The 27,805-nt window shown below is 35.7% G+C and overlaps 2 protein-coding genes and 1 long non-coding RNA gene across 3 annotated transcripts; all 3 read right to left on the bottom strand.

Annotated features, from left to right (window-relative positions):
- Positions 1 to 4,131: 4,131 nt before the first annotated feature.
- On the bottom strand, positions 4,132 to 4,503 carry LOC127106636 (uncharacterized). Its single transcript, XM_051043939.1, has one exon. The coding sequence runs from the start codon at positions 4,501 to 4,503 to the stop codon at positions 4,132 to 4,134; it is 372 nt and encodes a 123-aa protein (XP_050899896.1).
- Positions 4,504 to 12,109: 7,606 nt separating this feature from the next.
- On the bottom strand, positions 12,110 to 15,401 carry LOC127106647 (uncharacterized). The gene is made up of 5 exons (XM_051043948.1): positions 14,944 to 15,401; positions 14,668 to 14,794; positions 14,220 to 14,565; positions 12,891 to 12,959; positions 12,110 to 12,627 (listed from the first exon to the last, which is right to left on the bottom strand). The coding sequence occupies exons 1-5, from the start codon at positions 15,399 to 15,401 to the stop codon at positions 12,110 to 12,112; spliced, it is 1,518 nt and encodes a 505-aa protein (XP_050899905.1).
- Positions 15,402 to 15,483: 82 nt separating this feature from the next.
- Positions 15,484 to 22,540, bottom strand: LOC127136262 (uncharacterized). Its single transcript, XR_007808671.1, has 4 exons — positions 22,453 to 22,540; positions 22,313 to 22,364; positions 22,105 to 22,221; positions 15,484 to 15,631 (listed from the first exon to the last, which is right to left on the bottom strand). It is a non-coding gene; the product is annotated as an uncharacterized LOC127136262 (long non-coding RNA).
- Between the last annotated feature and the right edge of the window lie 5,265 nt (positions 22,541 to 27,805).

Below are 27,805 nucleotides of genomic sequence, written 5' to 3' on the forward strand. Positions count from 1 at the left end.
TGCAACCAAACCTGAGCACCATCTAGGTCGCACATCCCCTTAAAAGTCAAAGGAATGTTCCTCTGGAACTTTCCTAGTCCTCTGACATCGTCTGCTATCCCATTCTGATTCTAGAGCACCTAATTTTCCTAACCCATCACATGAGCCATAACCTCCAAAGCCTCAATTATTGCACGATCATTTCTTCCAATTTCTCTGGATACCAATAAACATCCATTAAAAGAAAGATTGTATCGATAATGTTCATACACTCGCCGCATACTAGGGGACAAATAATGTCACAAAATCTAGTCGGGTAGATTGGCCTGCTCTGATACCAACTATGTAACACCATATTTCCCCAACTCAACATTTATTAAAATAATTCAATATAATTCAACAAAATAGAGTGCGGCGCATGCTTCATTGTAGCATGAAAGAACCATAATTAAAATTCTTAGAAATAAGCATCCAAAAACCAATAATTTAAACGTATAAATCTCAATAATTATGAGAAAGTGGTTCAAAAAACCTCAAGGAAATAAGACGTGCATCAAAAGAAAACATAGAACAGCCTATTCTTGAGTGTTACATATAAGAGCAAGTCCAATAAGACCTAAATGATAAATAACTAAAGAGGTACAACGTCACCCTCTAGCATCAAGCATATACTCTTGTACCTGATCGTCTGTACCCCAGAGGAGCACAAGCGTAGCAACAAACAAAAAGAATACATCCATATATAGATAGTATGCATAAACAACAAGGATAGATAGTCCACATGTTATAAGTATCACACTGATATCAACTACCAAAACAACATCAATAACATAAACTCGTGCAAAATAACCCAATCAACTCATACTATCAAATTACTCACTCACATTAACTCATAAAAAATTGAGTCATACTCAATGCATATATGTATGTAATGCTCGACTCCTCAACTCTGACAATACTCGTCACAACTCCACCTCTGAACCGAACTTGTAACTCAACTCTATATGACCATGGTACCAAGTTTTTGGAAGATCATAGGTTTGTTACTGATTTTCATCCTGCCACGACCCCCTCTCTGAATCGAGCCGCCACAAGGTCTCCTCTCTGAACTAGATATCTCAACAACTCATGAATGCATGTAATGCAACTAAACCCTATCAATGTTCATCATGGTCCCCTCTCTGAACCTGACTCACAACTCAACCATTACTCTTTCATGGCCACTCACCATGAAACTCAACAATTTTCATTATCAATCAATTGATCACAACTCAACATAAACTCAACCATTTCATGCATAATAATTTTCATTTTAATATAATGCATCGATTCTATTCAAACAGAATCAAATAATCTCAAACAATACATGACAATACTAATTAATCTTCAAAATAGCATATTGTCACCAAATTACTTAAAAACAACTCAGTTATGCCCTATCATTTTTGCTAGGCGAAATACAATTCGCTGAGTGCAGCTCTTACTCGCTAAGCATGAATCACACAAAACCAAAAAACCTAGAACAAACATCTCAGTGAGCGATACCTCCTCGTGCTGAGCAAAAATTTTCCAGGTGACCCCCCGATCGAGCTGAGCGTGATAGCCCAGAATAACAACGTCAAAAGTGTGATTTTCCACCGTTGGAGCCCTATCAAAGCTACAATTTCGACCCCAATCGACCCCAATCACATGAAATTCAATCATACATGTTAATACAATATTAAAACAATCAAATAGGCACATATTAACACATATTACATCAATTTGATTAACACTCATCATCATCTTCAATCCTTTCAACACAACCAACAAGAACAACAAAATTTCAGAACTTAACTAGGTAAATTCACACGAATTTGATACGTAATCAATACACAAAAGTAACATCAAACACATAGATCATGAGAGAGTTCTATGCATACTCATTTCAAGCTCTAAACCATTCAATAATGGTGAAAAGAAAAAACCCCAAAGGAGGAGGGTAAGGAACCATCTTTATCTTCTTTGTCTAAGCACCCACACATGAACAATTCTCCCCCCTTTCCTTAGAATTGTATAATCTCTAAATTTTTATCAATGGTGTCTCCTCCTAGCTATCCCTCTTCCAAGCCCTAGCTCAAACTCTTGCTGAAGTTCATGTACTGCAAACTAAACATATTTTTCTACCCATTCTCTATTTAAATAATTCCAAATAAAACCTAATTATTTATTTCTAATATTACTCATGATACCCCCACTTCTCGTTTATTACTCCCACATTCCAAAATTCTACTAAACTTCTAATTTCTACCCCAAACTCTATTTCTTCAATTTAAATAATTAAATTAATTAAAATTAAATAAAAATCTCATTTTATTTCTAAAGCGTGTGTTGTCTCATCTTAGGCCATTTACTCACAAACATATAACATAAAACGATTCATTAACACATTACAAATTTAATTTAAAATAGCATAATTAATTAAATATGAAAAACATGGTGTTACAATAGGTCTACGCCAGAAGTCGTTACGAAAAAGATTGCTTTGATGATATGTAATTAAATTGATGTGCGTAACACCCAAAACCCCAAAACTTATAAAAAATGAATTACTTGACAACTTAAGGTGTCACCAACGTTCACCATCCAAAACTCATCAAAGCATGTGACAATAAGCAGCAAAAAATCATAACATAACAACTTCAAATTAAACTTCACAAATAACATATTAAACTTAAAGTCACCAAAATTCAACATTGACTCAAGACATACAAACTCCCCATTCTTGATGTTATAAGATCAGAGCACTAAAACCACTAAATTGGGATAAACAATAAATAAAACGAAGAATAGCTCCAAAAGCCACCTTCCACACACATCAACAACTTTACTCCTGAGTATTTGCAAGATGTTCATGGTGGACAACATTAAGCAATGAGGTGAGTAATAAAATTTGATATAAACGGTGTAAAGAATGCAAAGGTAGAGAAACACACAAGTCATACATTTAATAGATAAACAAAATCACCATAATCTCACATCCATTGATAATAATATGCAAATATATGTAATGTGACTCACGACACATTGTGACATTATACATGTGGTACCAACTCACATTTGGCTCTCTCAGGAACCCCCCCCCCCCCTCTAAACCCATGATCGTCCGCTTCTGAGCTCCAAGCCCCCTTCTGAACTTGGGACAAGCCACTAGTCCCTTCTTCTGAACTAGTGAACTTACCTCTTTCAACGACATGACACAATGATGCACTTCCATACAAATCAATGCAATAACAATAATAATGCTTCGACCCCCCTTCTGACTATAAGTAACATGCATTGACACACAATAGTAATTCCTCTTTCTGAATTACTATCCATAGATTATAACAATAATACTCATCATAAATACATAATTAATCACCATATAATCATGCATTTAATAACAATACGAATCATATTCACATCATATAGTATCACCAAACAACAAAAGCACAACAAATATCTACATCCATACAATACTCAATCATGTTAAATCATATTAACATCAATTCATCATTAATTCATTTTGTTTGCATCAATTAATCATTTATTCATTGTCATTAACTCTACCCTTTTCATGCCAAACACCCATATTCAAGCCCTTTCTCCCCCGTTACATCAAATTTTCAGCAAAATTCTGAATTAGGTTAATGGTTTGTTCTTACCTCTTCAAGACCTAGCCTTCAATTTTCTCCTAAATGCTTCAACTTTACATATTATTTTCTCAAAGACTCCACTAACCCCTTTTTATCTCTAAATAGTTATAATAAGTCGCAACTCTTCTTATTTTTCTCACCACTTCCCCTATTTCTCCTTAGTTCCTATTTTCACCCAAAACCTATATTTCTATTTTATTTAAATTAATTAAAAATAATTATTAATCCTAATCATTTCTAATTATTTTAATTGTTCTATCCGCCCATCAAAACTCTCACTACACCCCACCATGTACCACATACACATACAACTCACAAATATTGTATTAAAAGCACACCACATACTAAATAATTAAACCAAAACATAATTTATTTGATTAAATATCTGCCCTCGAAAATTACCTGAAGGAAACAGATCCGGAAACGACTCTCTCATCTAACTCTCCAGCTCCTACGTCATACTCCGACCAGCAAGTCATCCCCACACCACCTTCACCAACACAATCTCTTTTCCTCTCATGTGTTTCACTTCGTGATCCTCTACTATCAAGGGAGATGCCTCAACGGTCAAGTTCTCTCTAACTTGCACATCGTCCGCTTGAATAAAATGAGACGGATCAGGAATATACTTCCTCAACTGAGACACGTGAAAGAAATCATGAAGATTCGAAAGAAATGGCGGTAAACCAACTCTATAGGCCACTTCTCCTACTCGCTTCATAACTTGATAAGGACCAATAAAATATGGTGTGAGCTTTTGAGATTTTAAAGCTTGACCAACACCAGTTACCGGAGTGATTCTCAAAAACATATGATCTCCCTCTTGGAATTCAAGTTCTTTCCTCATTTTACCATGGTAACTCTTATGGCGACTTCTTGAAGCTTTTGTCTTCTCTTGGATCATCTTGATCTTCTCGATAGTCTACTGAATAATCTCATGTCCAATCACAATACTTTCACCTGAGTCATACCAACACAAAGATGTTCTACACCATCTACCATACAAAGCTTCGAATGGTGTCATTCCAATACTAGAATGAAAATTGTTATTGCAAGTGAACTCAACCAATGGTAAGTAACTGTCCCAGTTACCCCCTTCACAAAAACACAAGCTCTCAGCAAATCCTCCAAAGACTGGATATTCCTCTCTGTCTGATCGTTCGTCTGCGGATGATAAGCAGAACTCAAATTCAGCTTAGTACCCAAAGATTCTTGCAAACTCTGCCAAAATCTCAATGTGAATCTCATATCTCTATCAGATATAATACTCGCATGAATACCATGCAAGCTATCAACCTTCTCAATATACAACTAGGCTAAATTCTGCAAAGGATAACTAATCTTAATTAGAATGAATGAGTTAATTTATTCAATCTATCAATGGTGACCCATATATAGTTACATCCTTTCGTCGTCTTCGGAAAACTTGTCCAAAATCCATGGAAATATTGTCCCATTTCCACTCAGGAATGCTCAACGGTTGCATCAGACCCAACGACTTCTGATAAGTGAAGCAAGCGTAAACAAACTCAATTACTTCCTTCTTCATTCATGTCCACCAAAACATTCTTTTCAAATCTTAATACATCTTAGTGACACCAATATGAATACTTAGACCATTTCTATAACCTTTCTCAAGAATACTCTTCTTAAGTTCTGGTACATCTGATACATAAACGCTGTCTCTGAATCTCATCATACCATTCTCGTCAATTCTGAAATCACCTCATTTTCCTTGATTGATTAATATTAACAAGTCGATCAATCCCAAATAGATTTTCTGACATTCTCTGATTTCTTCAAGGATACTACTGGTCAGCTTCAACATGCCTAACTTCACAGAGTCAGGGGTCTCTTCATACACCAAACTCATGTATGTGAATTTCTGAATCAATTCCAACTCTCAAACCATCATCATCGACATATGCAACAACTTCATACTCAACGCATCAGCTACGACATTGGCTTTACCTAGATGGTAACTCAAGCCAAAATCATAATCCTTCAGAAATTCGAGCCATCTCATTTGTCTCATATATAAATTTTTCTAATCGAACAAGTACTTCAAACTCTTATGGTCACTGAACACTTCAGATTTGGAACCAAACAGATAATGCCTCCAAATTTTTATCAGAATCACCACGACTTCAAACTCTAGGTCATGCCTAGGATAATTCCTCTCATGAACCTTCAATAGTCTAGAAGCATAAGCCATAACGTGACTATTCTTCCTCAGTACACCACCTAGACCTATCTTTGAAGCATCACAATACACAACAAATGATTCACTTGGATTCAACGGAATCAAAACTGGAGCAGACATCAACTTCCTCTTGAGTTCTTGAAAACTTTCTTCACACAGAATGCCCCATACATAAGCTTAACCCTTTCTAGTTAACTGAGTCAAAGGAAATGCCAATTTTGAAAAGCCTTCAATAAACCTCCTATAACCAAGAAAACTTTTGATCTCAATGACATATTTCAAGGTCTCCCATTGCAACATCAACCTTCGACGAATCAACATTACTACCACCACTAGAAATCACATACCTAAGAAAACTCACTTCTTTCAACTAGAATTCACAATTGGACAAGTTGTCATAACACTTTCTTACTCGTAAAGTCTATAATACTACCCTCAGATGCTTCACATGCTCTTCATCAAACTTAGAATATATCGAAATATCTTCGATGAACACAACCACAAAATGCTCTAAATAAGGATGGAAAATTATATTCATATACTCCATAAACACACTTGGTGCATTAGACACACCAAATGGAATCACAAAATACTCATAGTCACCATATCTCATTCTGAACACAGTCTTCAAAATATCTTTTATTTCACTCGAATCTGATGATAACCAGACTGCAAATCAATCTTACTGAATATGTAAGCACCAACCAGTCAATCCATCAAATCGTCAATTCTCGGAAGATGATACTTATTCTTGATAGTAACTTTGTTCATCTGTCTGTAGTCAACACATAACCTCATTCTACCATCTTTCTTTTTAACTAACAACATCGACACTCCCCACGACGAAACACTCGGTTGGATAAACTTTTTCTTAATTAAATCCTCCAACTATTTCTTCTGCTGACTCAACTCTGAAGCATACATCCTATAAGGATCCATCTATACATGACTAATACATGGTACTAAGTGTATGGTGAACTCAACCTTGCGCTCCAGTGGCAAATCATTGATATCATCTGTAAACACTTCTGGAAAATTGCACACCACATGTAATTTACCAATCGCAATTTTGGTTTTATCCTTCATAGAAGCTAATATTATAAACAATATAACATCATTCTCCACGAACTCATCCACTTGCTTAGCAAATACAAACAACTCGTCACTTGCATCTAACTCTAGAAATGACACTGACTTGTCAAAATAATTGATATGAACATGGTTGAACTCCAACCAGTTCATTCCAATGATAACATCGAGTTGATTCAATGGTAGACAGACTAGGTCCATCCCAACACTCTTACCATAGATAGTCAGCGGACAATTCAAACATATCCACAAAGTAGTCACCTAACTATTAGCGGGGGTATCAATAAGCATACTCCCAACTATAACAAACAACTTTAAATCCAACCTTTGAGGATAATCAAGCAAAATAAAAGAATGTGTTGCACTCTTATCAATAATAGCAATCAACTGAATACCATTAATAAAACACGTACCTCGAATCATTATGTTTGTGCTAGTAGTCTCTGACCTAGTTAAAGCAAAAACTTTTCCTCCAGATTGAACCTTCTTGGGTTTCTGGAAATGAGTACTCATGTGACCTGGTTCCCCACAATTGAAGTAAGTCATATTATTACTCTTACAATCATCAATAAGATGTCTAGTCTTTCCACACTTGAAGCATCTCTTCTTAGAACTCTTGCAGTTAATGGCATGAATATCCGTGACACCACACTTAAAGAATTTGATAGGATCATAAGTCTTTCACCCGCTTGGCTTACTCTCACCTGAAGCCTTCTACTTCCCCTTATCAGCTGGAGCACTATACAACTTCCCACGATATCAATTCCTCCCTTTCTTCTCACTAAGACTCTTATAGTAAGCGGAACAGGCTTTGCTATCCTCATCATATATCCTACACTTATTCACTAATGTGATACAGTGAACTGACTTTGTGTTTTTGCTTTGAAAAGCAATGTTGTGGATAGCAAGAGTCGCCACCGACTTTTCTTTTATCCAATAAGGAAAGGCGGAAAAGAACAGGAAATACCTTGATTAGATTTTGAGTTCGGGAGGTACATTATACAAAGGGAAAGTGTTAGCACCCTTTGTATCCATGGTTACCCATGGGCTCTTAATTGCTTAACTCACTTATGTTTTCCTTATTTGAGAAAGTGTTTGAGAAATATGGTGTGTTTAGAAAATATTTTGAAAGGAGAGTTTAACTTTGTAATGATTCTTATACGAATGTATACGAAGTGTTTATCTCGTTTGATTTTGAAAGATGTTTAGAAAAATATAACTCGGCAATGATTCTGTTGCGAATGTATATCAAGTGGTGATTTTCTAAAAGATGTTTTGAAAAGTGTGAGGTGTGAAAAGTATTTTAAGCTGTGAGCAAGCATTTTAGAGTTATACCTAACCAAGGTCTTTATAGGTATTTCCTATCCTTAGGAGGGTAAAACTTTCCTTACTATTGAGAAGTAAGTAGTCTTATCCTTTGGATGTAAAGGGACATCGTGGGGTCGTCGATTGGTCATTGAAGGCAACATTTGTAAGGATACCTTAGCATTCGAAGGGACGATCATCATTTAATCATAGGCTACAACGAAGGGTCATCGAGGGACAAAGTCATATATTCGAAGGCAACGTTCGAGGGACAAGGTCATATATTCGAAGGCAACGTTCGAGGGACAAGGTCATATATTCGAAGGCAGCGTTTGAGGGACTATGATTTATCTTGTAGGGTCATTGACCTTTTGATCGAAGAGACTATGACTTATCTGTTTAGGGATGATGATGATTTAATCGAAAGGGTCTTTGCTAAGGGTATCTCCACATTCGCGGGACATGACCGTAACATCGTAAGGCAACAAAGAGAGAGTTACCCTAGAGGTGCAAGTGTGGAAATGATTGGATTCGGATATATTATCTTGAATTAATTTATCTAAGTTCGATTATTTATCTTTCCATGCAATCCTATTAGCATACATCTAGACAGTTATATTCACAGTACGGAAAAATTTAACTTTGTAATGATTCTTATACGAATGTATACGAAGTGTTTATCTCGTTTGATTTTGAAAGATGTTTAGAAAAATATAACTCGGCGATGATTCTGTTGCGAATGTATATCAAGTGGTGATTTTCTAAAAGATGTTTTGAAAAGTGTGAGGTGTGAAAAGTATTTTAAGCTGTGAGCAAGCATTTTAGAGTTATACCTAACCAAGGTCTTTATAGGTATTTCCTATCCTTAGGAGGGTAAAACTTTCCTTACTATTGAGAAGTAAGTAGTCTTATCCTTTGGATGTAAAGGGACATCGTGGGGTCGTCGATTGGTCATTGAAGACAACATTTGTAAGGATACCTTAGCATTCGAAGGGACGATCATCATTTAATCATAGGCTACAACGAAGGGTCATCGAGGGACAAAGTCATATATTCGAAGGCAACGTTCGAGGGACAAGGTCATATATTCGAAGGCAACGTTTGAGGGACTATGATTTATCTTGTAGGGTCATTGACCTTTTGATCGAAGAGACTATGACTTATCTGTTTAGGGATGATGATGATTTAATCGAAAGGGTCTTTGCTAAGGGTATCCCCACATTCGCGGGACATGACCGTAATATCATAAGGCAACAAAGAGAGAGTTACCCTAGAGGTGCAAGTGTGGAAATGATTGGATTCGGATATATTATCTTGAATTAATTTATCTAAGTTCGATTATTTATCTTTCCATGCAATCCTATTAGCATACATCTAGACAGTTATATTCACAGTACGGAAAAATTTAACTTTGTAATGATTCTTATACGAATGTATACGAAGTGTTTATCTCGTTTGATTTTGAAAGATGTTTAGAAAAATATAACTCGGCGATGATTCTGTTGCGAATGTATATCAAGTGGTGATTTTCTAAAAGATGTTTTGAAAAGTGTGAGGTGTGAAAAGTATTTTAAGCTGTGAGCAAGCATTTTAGAGTTATACCTAACCAAGGTCTTTATAGGTATTTCCTATCCTTAGGAGGGTAAAACTTTCCTTACTATTGAGAAGTAAGTAGTCTTATCCTTTGGATGTAAAGGGACATCGTGGGGTCGTCGATTGGTCATTGAAGACAACATTTGTAAGGATACCTTAGCATTCGAAGGGACGATCATCATTTAATCATAGGCTACAACGAAGGGTCATCGAGGGACAAAGTCATATATTCAAAGGCAACGTTCGAGGGACAAGGTCATATATTCGAAGGCAACGTTTGAGGGACTATGATTTATCTTGTAGGGTCATTGACCTTTTGATCGAAGAGACTATGACTTATCTGTTTAGGGATGATGATGATTTAATCGAAAGGGTCTTTGCTAAGGGTATCCCCACATTCGCGGGACATGACCGTAATATCGTAAGGCAACAAAGAGAGAGTTACCCTAGAGGTGCAAGTGTGGAAATGATTGGATTCGGATATATTATCTTGAATTAATTTATCTAAGTTCGATTATTTATCTTTCCATGCAATCCTATTAGCATACATCTAGACAGTTATATTCACAGTACGGAAAAATTAAAGTGCGAAAAATAAGACTACGCTATTACATGGCTCCGGGATGGGGGTACATAATTTAAAAGGGGATATAAAATATCTAAATCTTAATTAACGAGTACAAAATTAAAAGGGCATACAAAATAATAAAACCTAATTAAACTAAAAAGAAAGAAATAAAAAAAATTTAAGAATGAATTAAGAATATTTTTAGTCTATAATAATAGAAACTTTTTTTTATGAATTTATGGGAAAACTTAGACTAAATTGATAGAAATTTTAAAAGAAAAGAGAAAAAAAATATAATTAGATTTTTATTATTCAAAATAGCCCATTTTAATTAATTAAGTGATATATGAAAATTTAATTAATAAACTAGATTAAATTATATCCTAGTTTAAATAACTAATATAATATATGAATTAGAAAATTAATTAATGGGTTTTATTTTAATAATAGAAAAACAGTGGTGAATTAATTATAGTGGAAAGGGAGTAAACATAGTAAAAACACTGAAATTTTAAAAAATAGATCCTACGGAGCTCGAACCCAGGACCTCTACATTGCAATAAGGGGGGAGCTACCAACAAGCCATGTTGGTCCATTCATTATTTATTCGCCTTCATTAAAATATATATTAATTCTACATGGATTTTTCCATTTTGACACAACACCACCATGCATGTTACCGCTTTCTCTCTTACGGCAAGCTACTTTATTTCTTATCATGCTGTTTCTTTCATGTGAATATAACAAACCTGTAACTTCATCTTATATCAAACCACACACATAAAATAAGATCATATGTAATCATCATGCAATAATAAAAATAGTCATGCACAAATCAAGAAGCTTATATTATTTTACTCATGTATTAGTTCTCTTTACTGCAAGTGATAATGATAAAACGAACTTTACACATACATGTTAAAGACAACCAAGGATTTATATTATCACCATTATATCATCATCATCATTATTATGTAATAACAGCATGTGAAATAAACATAATCATGATAGAAACAACCACTACTAGAAAAACAGTTATTAGCGTCGGCCACTTTCAGACGCTAAAGGTGAAAAAACAGACACTAATATGTGGTTAGCGTCGGTTTAGCGTCGGTGTCGGGCCTTGAATAAAAGTTGCGAAGCTACTGTGTAACGTCGGCTAAAGATACACCGAGGCTACGTAGCCTCGGTGAAACGGAGGCTAACGCGGACACTAATGGGACCGATGCTATATTGTTTCAAAACCATGAAAAGTCAATATTATGTTTAGCGTTGCCCTGTCCGACTCTAAAGTCAACAAAAAAAGTCAACATTTTTTGTATGCATCGATCGAGTGGCATTGAGGTCAATTTATAAAACTCAAGAAAAAAACAGATAGCGTCCGTGTCACCGACCCTAAAGTCAACATAGAAAAGTCTATAATAATATTTAGCCTTGCATACACCGACTCTAAAGTCAACAAAAAAGGACAATAAAGATGTTTAGAGTCGGGTTGCAACATGACAACCTCACTCGAACAAATTTTTTCAATCCACTCCATCAACCGAACAATATCATATTTATGGTAAAACATTTGGCAACAATCTTAAACATTCGTGAAAGAAACTACAAAAGTTCTACCCACATTAACTTTCAAAAAACATACACAAAAAGTAATCACATCCGAGATTAATTCGTTCTACTAAAAGTACAAGATCAATCTTCATCTAATGATTGATCATCCAAATCGTCATCATAATGATGAGAATGTGATACAAAAGTTGAAGTGTCAAATTTCTTCATCATAAATTCCTTCCAAGTATTCATCTCCCTCTCCATCCTTTGTGCAGTCTCGGTAGCAGCTTTTGCAGCCTCGGTAGCAGCTCGTATTGCTTCGTTAGCCTCTTGTAATTGGGTCGTTGCAGCCTCAGCAATTTGTTCAGCTCTAATTCTAGCTGCTCTTTCAGCTTCTAATGACATCCCAAACATAGAGTGTTGAGGAGTTTGAGATTGTTGGGTAAAACTTTTTGATCCACGTTTTAGATTAATAGCTAAATCTGCAGCGCCATAAACCCGACCACGGTTACGGCCCCCAGCATCCTCTGTCCATAGCTGATTTACACGCTCTCCATCTAACACTTGAACAACCTCTCCATTCCCTTCTTCAGTTGGCTGAAGTTCTGCATCAAACTTCTCTTTAAAAGTCTTCTGCATAATAGAAAAAGTAAGGAATACTTAACAGCAAGATAACACAAGCAATTGTATCATTCTTATACAGCTATGCCGATGAAACTCAAAATGGTTATGCCAATGACTCACTCACTGATAGGGTGGTTTGATTTATTCACATGTAAACAAAGGTACAAATTTGATATCTATCTAAGAAAAGAATCAATAATAATAATAGTATTTGTGCGCTGTCTCATGCATTGTCACTATAGGAATCGACACATCCACGTTGTGCTCAGAAATCTAATGGGACTGATCATTATTTTGCCTGCGTAACAGCAATCTGCAAGCATGTTGAGATGAAGCACAAAGTTCATAGTGTAATCATATGTTTCCCCTGAAAGAAGATATACAATAACTCAAAAGCATAAAAAAAACAGCACAGCAGGAAGAACTTGACTATTTAACCATTTAACCAGCTAGTGACCATTTAACCATTATTGCAGACAGAATCTTCAAAGAACTTTCATTTTCAAACTGATATCAAATTACAGCACAGCAGGAAGTAGGAAAAATAGATATCAAACAGCATTCTGCCATCTTCTCTCTGAATTTTTCGAAGCTAAGTCCTCTAAGACCTGCCTATAATTAGGCCTTGAAGGCCTCGTCAATAAAAATCACCCTGATACCCTCTTTCTATCCGAAGCTAAGTCCTCTAACACCTCTTTTCAGAAAATTTTCCATAAATTTGATAATCATGTGGCTCACTATTTAGTTTTTTACTGCACTATTACTAGTGATGCTAAGGCTTGAGTGCTTGTTTTAATGTATATTGAAGCTAATAAACAATTCATTTATGCATATATCATTTCTAATGATAGTAGTCCTGACTGTAGAATTACAGCTTTCTATGGTCACTCTAAGCATGTTGATAAACATAGGACTTGTGCTATTATATCTAACTTACATTAGACTATAAAAATGGATAACTAGATCCTTTTTGGAGAGTTTAATTTGAATAAGTCTGCTTCTGAAAAACAAGGGGTAAACATATATATTTTAAAACTACTAATATGTTTAACGATACTATAATTAATATCAACCTCCAAATAAGGTGGAGTCAGAGAGCTAAAAGCTTTTGGTTGATGGAAGGAGATAGAAACTCCAAATACTTCTATCAAAAATCCAGTCAAAGAAAGAGAAGAAACTTTATTCAAAAAATTCAGAGAGAAGATGAGAAACTTTATTCGAAAAATACTTCTACATGTATCGTTGCTGCAACGAATGAATCATTACTATAGCATGGATAAGTAGAGAAAATCACATATAGAGAAAATAATAAATTCTGTTATGTTTCAAATAACATTTAAAGCATGCAGCAACTGTATTTTCTATTAAAGCATGCAGCAACTGTATTTTCTATTAACATTTATGGATAAGGAATACATAACAGCTACATAATATGTTTCAAGCATGGATGCAAATATTGATGCAGTAAAATTTACGAGAACTTACATAAGTAGATGCAGCACGACTATCAACCCATTCACCATTTTTCCTCTTGTGTGTTTTTAAAAATAACTCATCGGGACGCAGATCCCGTTGAAGTTCACGTGACTACAAATAATCAAATAATCCAATAATCAATACAGAATACGAGTAAAATTGTCAAGATATAAAGAATCTTCATAATAATAATAATTTGTTAGGATTTTATTACTTACAAGTTGAAGTGCAACATCAATATGAGCCTTACGGCCTGTGGTGTGGACTGCTCCGCCTCTTGCGGAAGCTCGATTGGTCTTGTTTTGAGAAGACACAGCCAAAAACTCGGTCTTTTTCCAATAAGTTTGAAGTTCAACCCAAGCATCATCACCAATCCATGAAGGTCGAGTCCCTTTTCTCCTCGCCTTCCCCAACATGTCGTTTAATCGTTTTCTTCCTTTTTTTTCAAATGCGCTATAGACAAATGCATGATCGAAAGGATCCCACGAAACCTTCTCCTAAAAATAATTAAAATCACATAATTAATATTAATAACCAATTAGTTACTTTTTTAAATATAATTTGATCAACTTAAGTGACAAAAGTCAATAAATACTTACTCCAAACAACTTAAACCAATCAGCTTTCGTATCAGGATCGAGTGCAGACCAATGATGTATAGGTTTATAAAATTGTTTGCGTATCGCATAATTAATGGCACCAGCAACTTCTTTGGCAGGAACTAGCCTACAAAATACAATAATAAAACTACTAAATTATTAAGAATCATATGGATAGTAATATTCTCAACTTTCTTAACAGGTTATATATATTTTAGACAAAATACAATAATAAAACTACTAAATTATTAAATTATGAGAATATATATGACTTACCCAGTACCAGATGGTTTTATAATAACTTTCCCATTCTCATCTATTGTTGGCACAAGAGGGGTAATAGTTTCTTGACCCACCGCCTCATCCTCATCAGCATCCACATCTTCCTCCTCTGCCAAATTTGAAGGGCTAGCCATTGTTTGAAGGTTTATACTTTGAGGGCCAGCCATTGTTTGATGGCTTAAAGTTGGAGTAGGCATAAAACTGAATTTCTCAGAGGTAGTGGCATGAACAGGTACTACAGTTGGAGCTGGTGTTGGCATCGACGATGCAGCCTGCACAGACGATGCTGCCTGAGCTGGTGTTGGCATCGACGATGCAGCCTGCACGGACGATGCTGCCTGAGCTGGTGTTGGCATCAACGATGCAGCCTGCACACACGATTTTTTAGAAGCTGATGTTGGCATTGATGATGCAACCTGCACGGACGATGCTGCCTGAGCTGGTGTTGGCATCGACGATGCAGCCTGCACAGATGATTTTTCGAAGCTGATGTCGGCATCGACGATGCAACCTGCACGGACGGTGCCGCCTGAGCTGGTGTTGGTGCCGATGATGCATCCTGCATAGACAATGTTGTTTGAGCAGGTTTCCTAACGATATGCTTCTTGTTAATTATGCGATTTCGTTCTTCTTGAAGTTTTCCTGGTGCTAATACCTTAGCTTTTCCACCTCTTTTAGTCATCTGTTGTCATAAAAATAAAAGGATTAGTCAGTCTCACACTCTTAACATTATCATAACATTATCAAATGCAGTTTCTGAAAAAATTAAAAGTAAAAGAAAAGAAACAATGTTGTTTCTGATAACAGCAAAACTAGAAAGAGAAACTAGAAAGAAAAGAAAATTTAGTTCTGCTTCACCCTTTTGTTTCTATTTGAACCCTCATTCACGTCACATCACGCTTATCTTCATCAATGCCCTCTATCTGCTTCACTAGTAGAGCAATCAAAAATCTCTTCAAACACATCTAATTGTGACATGTCACACAAACAAGATATTGCTTCAATTTCTACATTGGGTAGCGCCGGTAACATCCCATCAGATTGATAAGGTACTTCATCCTCTATGTTGTCAATCTCTACGCGACCCCTTGGTTTTGTGGTGATTGCCGCACACCATCCATGCATATCTCTACACATTTCTGGATATGGGACATAATACACTTGTCTTGCATTTTGCGCAAGGATGAAAGGATCATAAGGACGATAACGTTTATCCATCTTAATATCCACAGTTTTATATTGTGGGTGAACCTTTGTGCCCGTATTCCTTGTTGGATCAAACCATTCACAATAAAAAACTGGAATCTTATGCTTCAGACCAAAGTAATCTAGCTCAAAGATATGTTTGATTATTCCATAAAAATCAGTATTTCCTTCTTCTGCAAGACCTTTCACGTGCACACCACAATTGCTAGTTTTTCTACCTTTGCTCCATTCTTCAGTATGAAACTTGTACCCATTGATAAAATACATGTTCCATGATATGGCCATTGATGCAGGACTGCGAGACAAGGCAATTATATCTTGGTTAGTAACTCCATTTGTCTCCTCATTTACATATTTCTTCAGCCATATGGGAAACTCTATATGTATGCGCCCAGATGAATCTTCTATATCTAGAGAGTGGTTCTCTAAGAATATGCTGAAATAAATCACACGATTCATAAGTAAATATCTATTATGATATGCATCAATAATTTGATTGAATATATTATGATGCACACTTACTCAAGATATGGTTTAACCTCATCACAATTTATCAAGACATGCACATGTGAAGACTTCCATTCCTTATCAGATAGAAAATATTTTCGTGACTTCCCACTTGGTCGACCGCCACTTTGTAGAATGGACATTGTAGGTAGAATGTCATCATTGTCTAAATGAGGTTTGTTACTAAGATTTATGGTTGGCAACAAACGGAAAGAGTTGAAATAATGAGAGCAAAAGTAATTTGTCTCGCAATGTATATAATCACTGCATATGGAACCTTCAACTCTAGCCTTATTTGTCACTGCCCTCTTTGAGACTCCCATAAATCTGCACATTCAATCATTCCACGTTTATTAATTTATGATAAACATGCAATAACTTAATAAAATCAACCACAACAATTACCTTTCGAATGGATACATCCATCGGTACTGTACTGGACCACCTAGAATTGCTTCTTTGGCAAGATGGATTGGAAGATGCTCCATTGAGTCAAAGAAACCTGGTGGAAAAATCCTTTCCAACTTGCATATGATAATTGGAATATTCTCATCCAACTTAATTAAGTCGTCCATCCTCAATGTATTGCAACAAAGATCTTTAAAGAATCGACTTAGCTCAGTTAATGGTTTCCAAACCAAATCTGGCAATGAATGGAATGCAATTGGGAGTAAACATTCCATGAAAACATGACAATCATGGCTCTTCATCCCATGCACCGTACCCTTTTCTACATTGGCACACCTACTGAGGTTTGAAGCATAGCCATCTGGCATTCTCAATTCCTTAAGCCATTTACAAACCAACTTGGCTTCAGATTTGGTTAGAGTGTAACTAGCCTTTGGTTTACCATTCTTTCCGTTTTCTAAGGGTTGGAGCTCCAAGTCCCCGCGAAAGCATAATTTAGCCAAGTCTTCTCTTGCCTTTTCATTATCCTTTGTTTTGTCCTTAACATTCATGACAGTATTAAATATATTATCGAAGACTTTTTTTCTATGTGCATCACATCGAGGTTATGCCTTAACAAGTTATCCTTCCAATATGGGAGATCCCAAAAAATACTTCGCTTTTTCCAATTGTGATCCACTCCATACCCTTCGAATTCTTTCCATTTCGCCTCCCATCCAATTTCAGTAACTTTTGGAAAATTACTTATTACCGCCCATATATCTTTCCCTGTGGAAATGGGAGGTGGCTCATTGGTCACAACCCTATTTTTTAGGAAACTTCTTTTACTCCTTCTGAAGGAGTGATTAGATGGCAAGAAACGACGATGACAGTCAAACCAGGAATTCTTATGGCCACTTTTCAAGGTGAAAGCATCAGTGTGTTCCATACAATAAGGGCATGCCAATTTACCTTGTGTTCCCCATCCAGATAACATACCATAGGCTGGAAAATCATTAATTGTCCACATCAAGCAGGCTTTCATGATGAAGTTTTGTTTTGTAGATATATCATAGGTCAATATTCCATTGGACCATAATCGATGTAGATCATCAATCAATGGTTGCAAGTAGACATCTATCTTTAATTTAGGGTTTTTAGGTCCGGGTATGAGGCATGCCAAAAACAAGTATGGTTTGGTCATGCACATTTCAGGGGGGAGATTATACGGAGTAACTATTATTGGCCAACATGAGTATGGAGAAGCAGACGCTTGAATGTAAGGAGTAAAACCATCTGAACACAGACCCAACCTTACATTTCTGGGTTCCCTAGAAAAGTCAGGATATACACTATCAAAATGTTTCCATGCTTTTCCATCTGACGGGTGGCGAAGGATGTTGGAACTATTTTTGTTCATGTGATGCCATCTCATTTCACTTGCCGACTCAGTTGATGCATACAATCTTTGTAATCTGGGAATGATTGGGAAGTAGAACATTCTCTTCACTGGGATATCTTTGTACTTTCCCATGCCAGTCTTGCGAGGAATGAACCTAGGAGCATTACAAAATTTGCACTCTGATAGATTGCTATCATCCTTGTAATATAACATACAACCATTCTTACAACAATCAATCTTCTCAACCTTTAGCCCTAACTTAGATACTAACTGTGTTACTTGGTAATAGTTCTCGGGCAAGCATTTTTGAACTGGACATACACTTTTAAGCATTTGTGCAACAAAATCTAAACCTTTTTGTGGTACATGCCAATTAGACCTAATTTCAAGAAGTTGAGTAGATATTGATAATATTGATTGGGTAGCTCCCTCATAAATGGGCTTGTTGAAAGATATCAACTTGTCATAAAATCGTTTGGCATCTTCGTTGGGAAACTCATCCTCCGTATATTCCTCAACTTCTATGTTATCATTCACGTGAGAGAATACTCCATAAGGCCTAAAAGCATCATACACCATCTGATTCATTGCCTCAATTTGGTCATCATGATGCACATGCTCACTACTATTTGAATCATTCCTTGTATTAACATTGAGCTCTACTTCTCCATGTTGAGTCCAAATCCAATAGTCTGGTTGAAATCCATCTCGATACAAGTGAAGTCTAACATTAGTTGGTGTTCTTATCTTGAGACACTTGCAATTTATACACGGACACCTTATCCCTCCCTCAGATTTACAAATAGGTTGTTTCAAAGCCCTCTTTACGAAGTCTTTAACCCCGCGAACATACTCTTCTTTCAATCCGTGTCTATTGGAATATACTCTATCGTACATCCAAGTACGATCCATTTTCTATAAGGCAAACAATTAACTCGTCAACCACTGAAAATTAAAACATATATTAGACAAAAATGAATGGCTGATAACTTCCTAATGGGTATTAGGAGAAAATCAGATAACTTCCTAATGGGTATTAGGAGAGAATAGAATACATGCATTCCAAGGGATTTTTATTTTATTTTCAGTGGTTCAAAAATTAAACATGACGAACATAGCAAATTTTAATACTATTGTACATTATTATTTCAGACCGTAAACAAAATTGCTGCACAGATTTATAAATCTATTAAACTGCTGTATATTTTAACAAATCCAATAAGCTATTGTACTCACTTCCTGAAATCTTAATTGTAGATGCATCAGTTGTTCGGGGCCCTATTAATGACACAGCTGAATATTGATCTCCACTGTATAAAGAGAAACAACTTAGATGATGTTAATAAATCCAATAAGCTATTGTACTCACTTCTCTATTTTGTTAAAGTTACTAGTGATATACTATTTCCACGTTAAGAAAATTTTGTGTAAACTTTAAGTTGTTCATCTGTTAAACAATCACATTTGAAGCCATTTTATATACCGAAAAGGGGATAAAATCTTATGAACGAAAGTATAACCGGGACAGATTATGAATATTATTTCATTTATGATATGAGTTGCAATCAACCTTATCTTGCTGATGCCAAGAAGAAAGTTGAGGAAATAAAATTTTATTGCAAGTTTTACATAACGTGGATGAATATTTTCTATTATCTTAGGCTTTCTATGTTGTTTATGACGTTTCTTAATAAGCTATCTAACATGGTAACATGCCTCACGCCTTATTCTTCAATGTAGAATTCATAAGCATAAGTCAAATGTAAGAATGAGATAACTTCAAAAGTTGATTGATGCTTATTTTAACATTGTTGAAAAGTTATAGTTAAATACTAAATTAAAAAACTGGTTTTCTTCCAAACAATTACGACTACAACAAATCATATAGAATAATGTTATTAAGTAATGTGAAATTAAGCTAATGTTATTGGCTGAATTTGAATTTTCAGAAACGAGTGAGTTTCAGTCCAGTTGAAGGAGAAATTCATGAAGAAGCAGCAGCAGCTCAATAGTCACTTGTCAATAGTAGTCCTAGTATTTTAACTAGAAGCAAGACATAGCATATTTGTAACTATAGTTCTGAATTATTTTTTTAACTTCCATTTATATATACAGACTTGGATTATCAAGGAATATCAAGAAGAGCTAGTGGTAACAACTATTTGCTGCATTTTTGTGGTAATCCTATCTTCCTTTGTAGCTCTCATTTCAGAGGGTATTTCAAAAGCTTGGATACTTAGACCTGATAAGGAGTTTGTATCTATATGTTTCTCAGTAAGTATACATTTGAGTGTTTATTTAAGATTCATATTTATAAACTATAGCTACTTAAATATTAGTCTTATGATATTTCATGTATAGGCAATATTTGTTGTGTCCAGCACCAACACAACCCTTCTTTGTGGGAGATTCTGAAGCAAGTTAATTTTGTCCTCAACTCTGTAGCAAATGTATTCATATACATCTCTATGCATTTTAACACTTATAGTACTCAGATTAGGTTTGATGTTTGGGCATAGATGACCCGAAGTGGACCTTTTTTTCTGGTTATGGATCCTAAGAAAGATCAATTTGTGTGGAAGACTCAAACCTATGTTTGTATAAGGATTTTAGAGAGAAAAAGGATGTAAAAATAAATATTTCCTATGTCAATTATATGTTACAATGAAAGGAATAAAATGATTTTGAAGACTCAGACCAACACATATCACCTAACATGTATACAGATTTAACTACCAGCATTCAACAAATTTCACATGATTTATTTTTCATGCAAGGGAATAAAACACCAAATAGCAGAAGCATTACATGATCATGAATCCCTAACACTCTTTGTTGCTTTATTGGGGACTTTAATGCTATCATTAGTGTTGATGAGTATAAAGGTAACCATTGGACTTCTAGTATCCCTATGCAGGATTTCTTTCATTGGTCTGATTCCAATCATTACATCCATATCCCTACTCTTGGAAATAAATTCACTTGGTCTAATGGTAGGAAAGGTAGGCAGTTAACAGAGAAAAGGTTGGATCGGGAAGCCTATAGTGTGGATTGGCTTTAGGCTGTCTTGTGATTTTCAAGAAGCTTGCAGGGAGAGTTCATATTTTTTAAGAAAACCATTTCTTCGAAAAAGGTCATAACTAAGCTTTTCGGCGTTTTTTATTCTCTCTCTTTTATAAAACATTTCATGTATCTAAAAAAAGAACTACTCCATCCAACCCTTTATTGTTTATGTACTAATCATGCATTGGAATGCAATGATGCAGGTTTTAGCTTTGGCTACTGTGTCAGCTGGTGTAGCAGTTGCAACTGTATCAGATTTAGAGTTCAATTTGTATGGTAAAATGGCTAATCCTACTCATCGCTATTCAGGTAAAATGGCTAAGTTAAAATGGCTAAGTTAAATTCAGATTTAGAGTTCAATTTGACACCACACATATGTTCATAACAGGAGTATCATAGAAACTATACAGCTTTCACAAACACAACTTTCACTACTGATGCAAACAGTTAATAAATTTGAGTCCAGAAAAAACATTTCCTTCAAAATAAATTATAACCCCAACCTTGAGAAATACTAACTGATGCAAACACTAACTATTGCAAACACTAACTGTTCAGTCTGGTTCCAAATTAACATAGGGATGACTAACCTTGAGAAAGAGTTGTCTTTGCAAAATCCCGGATGATATAGTGCTTCGGTTCCAAATTAACTTGCATTCAACAACTGCTTACTGCCTCCACTAAGTAAGATGAGCATTCTTGAAAACCTACATTCAGAAAACCAATTAGCAAATAATTTGATTTTTGTAGTTTCAGACTTAAAGGAGACTTTAAACATATTTGTAAACAATACTAAACTTGCAAAGAAAAGTTGATTCCAGCATCCACAAAGCCGATAGTTCTGGAAAACCTACATTCATAAAACATAAAACATATGACTATCTCATACTCATTAAACCAAAACTCCATGGAAATCACTTGAGATGAATATGCATTACCTTTGATGATTCAGAAACCCTTTAACGAGGGATTTTGAATTAGGGAATTAGGGATTCTTCAATGGATTCACGGATTAGGGATTCACGAATCGGTAAACGAAATAGGGAAAAAAGGGATTCACGAATTAGCATGGAATTAGGGTTTTCGTTTTGTGAAATGAAATGGAGGGAGAGTGAAAAATGACGAGGGAAAAGGAAAGAGGGAAATAAGCTGTCGCGTAATTTTTGGTCCGAAATAGAAAATTCCATAGAGTCCGCCAAGCGGAGTCTAACTAATAAATAAAATACTTAAACCTTAAATATATATATATATATATATATATATATATATATATATATATATATATATATTATAGATAAATCAATGGAAAATGTATATGTTATAAGAATAGAGTCGGCTCAGCGGACTCTAAGTAAATAAATACTAATTAAAAAATAATGCTACTAGATAGAATCGGTCTCACCGACTCTAAATAAACTAATCAAACATTCTTCAAAGATAACATAACAAGTAGTGTCGGTTTTGCCGACACTGATAAAAAAATAACTTGTCTTAAAAGATGTACCTAGATAGAGTCCGTTAGTGTAGGCTTAGCCGACACTAATAGTGTCCGTGTCGGTGGCCGACTCTAAACTAGGAGGCTAAAATGACTTATTCTAGTAGTGAACACTCATATGATAATAATTAAATGACAAATATAATTCTTTAATCATGCAAACAGAATTTCTCCAACATGCTATGACATATCAAGAACAGATGCATACGTGAATAAAGCAATATCAACATCCACCAAACCATGAATACATCATCTCAATATATATATTAAACAAATATTATTCATGCATGAATTAATGAGTATTGCAAGGTGTGACGGTGTATTCGTCGCTATATGATCTATCGATTAAATCATAAGCAAGAGATACATTGAAATTTCGAGTCGCCACCGCACTTTTATTTATCCAAAGGACTGGCTAAAAAGCGAACAAAAGCCTAAGAAGTTTTACACGTAGAAAACTAATAAAAAGATCAGAGATTCTGGGTAAGGGGTAAATTACGCAATGGGAAGGTGTTAGGCACCCACTACGTCCTAGGTACTCCTAGGGAGCCCTTTTCACACTTGTTATGCTAAATTGTTATTTGTTATGACATAAAGATTGTGCAAACATGATTGGGATGATGAGAAAAGAATATACATTTTATTTATTGGGTTTTATTTATTTTTGTGTTCGAACGGATGAACCCGCTGCCTACGTACCTTCCATCAAAGGTAAGGATCAAAACGCCGTAGTTCGGCTAAAAGATTTCCAAAAGTTGGTGGATTCAGTTTTAAACACAAGCACTGAGGCTTTTCATTATCAATGGGAGAACACTCGACCAAAAAACAACATCCACCATGCGAGGATAGCTTCGACGTACTAGAGGGGTTAGCCCTGTTTGAAGTACGGAAGTCTTACTGTCGACTCACTAAGGATAGGCAAGATTTACATCAACCACAAAGATAATTGAAGCCTATGGCTAATGCATGAAAAGATTAACAATGGACAAAGCCAAAACAAGTGAATGAGTGAAGTTAATTGATTGTGATTATGAAAGATGAAGTCAAAGTATGATTAAGATTGATTCAAAGAAGTATTATGAAAATGAAGTTTGAAAAAAGTCAAGGACTTGAGTCCAGGTTTTTAGTTAGAAAACATGAAGATGTTTGCACAACACTTATGTCAAGTTTGAAAAGGTATAGTGTGAAAAGGTTTAGGACATAATGAATGATGAATGGATGAGGATGGGATTGTAAAACTTCTTAGAAGGTTCACTTCTTGAAATCATATAGCAGATGATTCAAGTGTGTCCTTTGGAATAGCAATAAGCAATAACAAACAAACAAAGCAAGCAAAAGCGGATATCGGATGCCAATCACTGGTCTTATACCAATCTCCTAAAACAAAACGGGATATCAGATGCCACTCAATGGACTTACACTAATCTCCACAGGCAAAGAAATAAAAGGCGGATACCGGATACCAATAGATGGATTTACACCAGTCTCCTAAAACAGAAATGGATATCAGATGCCACTCAATGGACTTACACTAATCTCCTCAAAAGAAAAACAAAGAATGAAACATGGAAGTCAACTGCCAATCTATCTGGACTTAGGTTAACTCCACAGTATGGTCCTAGGAAATCCAATGCCACATCACAGGGACTTACAATGGATCCTCACATACAAGAACAAGAGCAACAATATGATCACAGGAATGCAAATGCCAACTTACAGGGACTTATAATTGCAACCTCTCACACAAACAGATGAACAAACTATGATCACAGGAAAGCAGATGCCAACTTACAGGGACTTATAACTGCAACCTCACATACAAATCAAACAGATCAAATTATGATCACAGGACAACAGATGCCAACTTACAGGGACTTATAACTGTATCCTCACATACACACAGATAAACAGAAGATATGAGTGACCAATGAGGTCTTACACTCTATCCTTCCATATCACAGGAGCAAATGCCAAGGCAATGGACTTACAATTGTCCTCAATGGGCAAACAACAATGATAGCATCACAAAAAGCAAATGAGATGATCATGCATTAATGGCAATTGATGATGATGATAAATGCATAGCATACAGGCAAGCAAGTGCACATGAAGCAATCAAACAATCAATGAATATCAAACAGCACACTCTATAGCCAAACAAGGGGGCTCACACAAGAGGGTTTGACTTTGAGAGTCCACTGTAATTGGTAAAGGTCGCTCTTAACCTGGCCATTGAGGGGCTCAGGTGAAGCAGATGAAAAGGAGATGAGGGGTGTGCCTCATTGCTTCTATCTCAGGTCAGAGAGAGCATCAAAGAAAGTGTGGGAGTTCAGAAAGTAGGAACTCTCTCCACATTATTGACTCGATTAGATCTTGGGTATTTATCTCCTTGCTTCAACCATGTAATGGGAGCAAAGAGAGAACACACTGAATAGTGGGGGATAGATTGCTTATCCCTACCTTCCACCAATTGCCTCAAATGAGGACTTTTCCTGCTTAGGACAAATATAAACAAACACAGGCATTGCCTCTTAAGGAGGACTTCAGACAGTTTGCCCGGTCAAATAACAGACCGGGTCTCCAGACTACATGAAGAAGAAGTATTTATACCTCAAAAGCAAATGCTAAATAGCAAAGCAAGCAAGTTCAAAGAACTTAGGCAACTAAAGTACCTGAAAAAGTCAAACTTATTAGCAAATAGTTCAACAGTCAAAATCAAAGGCAAATGGATAAACAAAAGTCAACCACAGAGGGACCAATTGTGCAAGGCACAAAGACTCAAGCATATGAGTCAACCTACAAAACAAGTGTTAGCACATGATAAACAAACCAACTCAATCAAAATCGAAAGGTCTTTGGGGCATTGGTGCTCAACCTGAAACAGATGAACTCAACATAAGCTTAGAAGACCACTAGGACTAGCCTAGGGTCAAAGATGAAAGAAAAAGCCAAGGCAGCAAGGAAAAGTCAACCCAAACCAAGTCTAAACATTCAAGAAGCATTCTCAATTGGATTCATAATTATATCATGCATCATGGTCATTTCATATGCAAAAGGATGCAAAGCATGGCAAGAGAAGCATACAAAAGTCAACAGCAAAGACTTCATTCAAAAGTCAACTCAAACAATCTCAAAAATTATGAAATAAATCACACTCAATCCTAACATCTAACATAGCAAGCATGTCAAATTTCAATGCATTTGGATGAGAGGAAGGCAGTCAAGTAAAATCATGAAGTCAAACCAAATTCAAGTAAGCATGGTGAAAGTCAACAAGCAAAGGTCAACTTCAAAAAATCATATCAATTTGAAAACAGAAGAGAAATGAATGAGATTAACACCAATGCAAAGCTCAAAGAGTCTAGTTATCACATATGAAATTTCATGATCATACAATAAGATTTGAGAATTTCACAAAAGATTTGGCAAGGTATAGCACAAAAAGTCAACAAATGACCAAGTATGGAAGAAAATTCACAATTAAATGGAAAACAGCATGATTAATTCCAAGAAAATTCATACACAAACTAGACATGTGATAGATGGTTCATGCAAAATTTGGGATCAATTGGATGAGAGGAAGCATGTGAACAAAAATTGGGAAAATACATGATCATGGTATAGCACCAAATGTAACACATAACTTCAGAAAATCATAACTCTCAATCCACAAATGATAAATGCACAAACTTTATATGGAAATGAAGGTCAATGTGTCTAGTTTCACCACAAAAAATTTCAAAGGCATTGGATATAACATGAGTATTTCACAATTGAAATGGCACAGTGTATCATTTATGCATACATGTTGGGAAAATAATTACCATTTAAAATCCAGCCACTGAAAAATTAATTAAAATTCACCATAAAATACTAGACACATTCATGAGTTTAATGCAAAAAATCTCACAATTTTTGGAGTTAAAATGAATTAGAAATGAATTGTGGAAGTTGGATGAACAATTGATGAAACATGAAGAACATAGCATAGCAAGATGGTCAAGGCAATGGTCAACGATGGCAAACTTGTAATATTGCAGTCACTAAACCAAACTACAGCGTTTTGGGCAAGGAAATGAAATGTTCCTATTGGCTCTCAGCCAATGGAACAGTGCGTGTGCCAAACAATTGAAAGTCTGGGTTTAGCAAAACCCTAGGTTTTTACACACAGCAGGACGTTGGTATTTGCTCTTGAAGCAGGTTCATCAACATAAAAAAATCAAGCACCAACACACAACAGCATAACACTCACTCTTGTAACATCATAGCACAAACAAGCAGAGCATGATCTATGTGGATTTCTGGCAAATATTAATGTTCAAACACAGCAGCATAGCATATTCATGGGGTTTCAAACAGCAGCATGCTTCAGCATCGTGTAATCATCACAAACAACTTCAAGCAAACAACATGGCAGTAGTAATGCTCTTCAATGCAAACATGTTATACACAACAAAACCAAGACAAACATGAGAGATTTCTAGGCATGAGTTTAAAGTTTGAACACAACAGCAGGGTATACGCAGCATCTTCATATTCATCATCCATGTTCATCATCATACAGGCAACTTCAGACAGACACAAGGAACAGCATGGCCAATGGTTGTTCATGGTTCAGGGTTTCTAAAACCCTAGGGCTTTACAGCATGTGTTCATGGCTATGGCATTTTCAAGCATCCCAAACAATACCCGACCAACATACAACAGCATAGCATTCAGCATTCAAACTCATGTAACTTCATGCAATTGATCAAAATGAAGTCCAACAAAAATTCACAAACAGCAGGGCAATGGTT

The sequence above is a fragment of the Lathyrus oleraceus genome, chromosome 1 (assembly GCF_024323335.1).
Source record: "Lathyrus oleraceus cultivar Zhongwan6 chromosome 1, CAAS_Psat_ZW6_1.0, whole genome shotgun sequence".
NCBI lineage: Eukaryota > Viridiplantae > Streptophyta > Magnoliopsida > Fabales > Fabaceae > Lathyrus > Lathyrus oleraceus.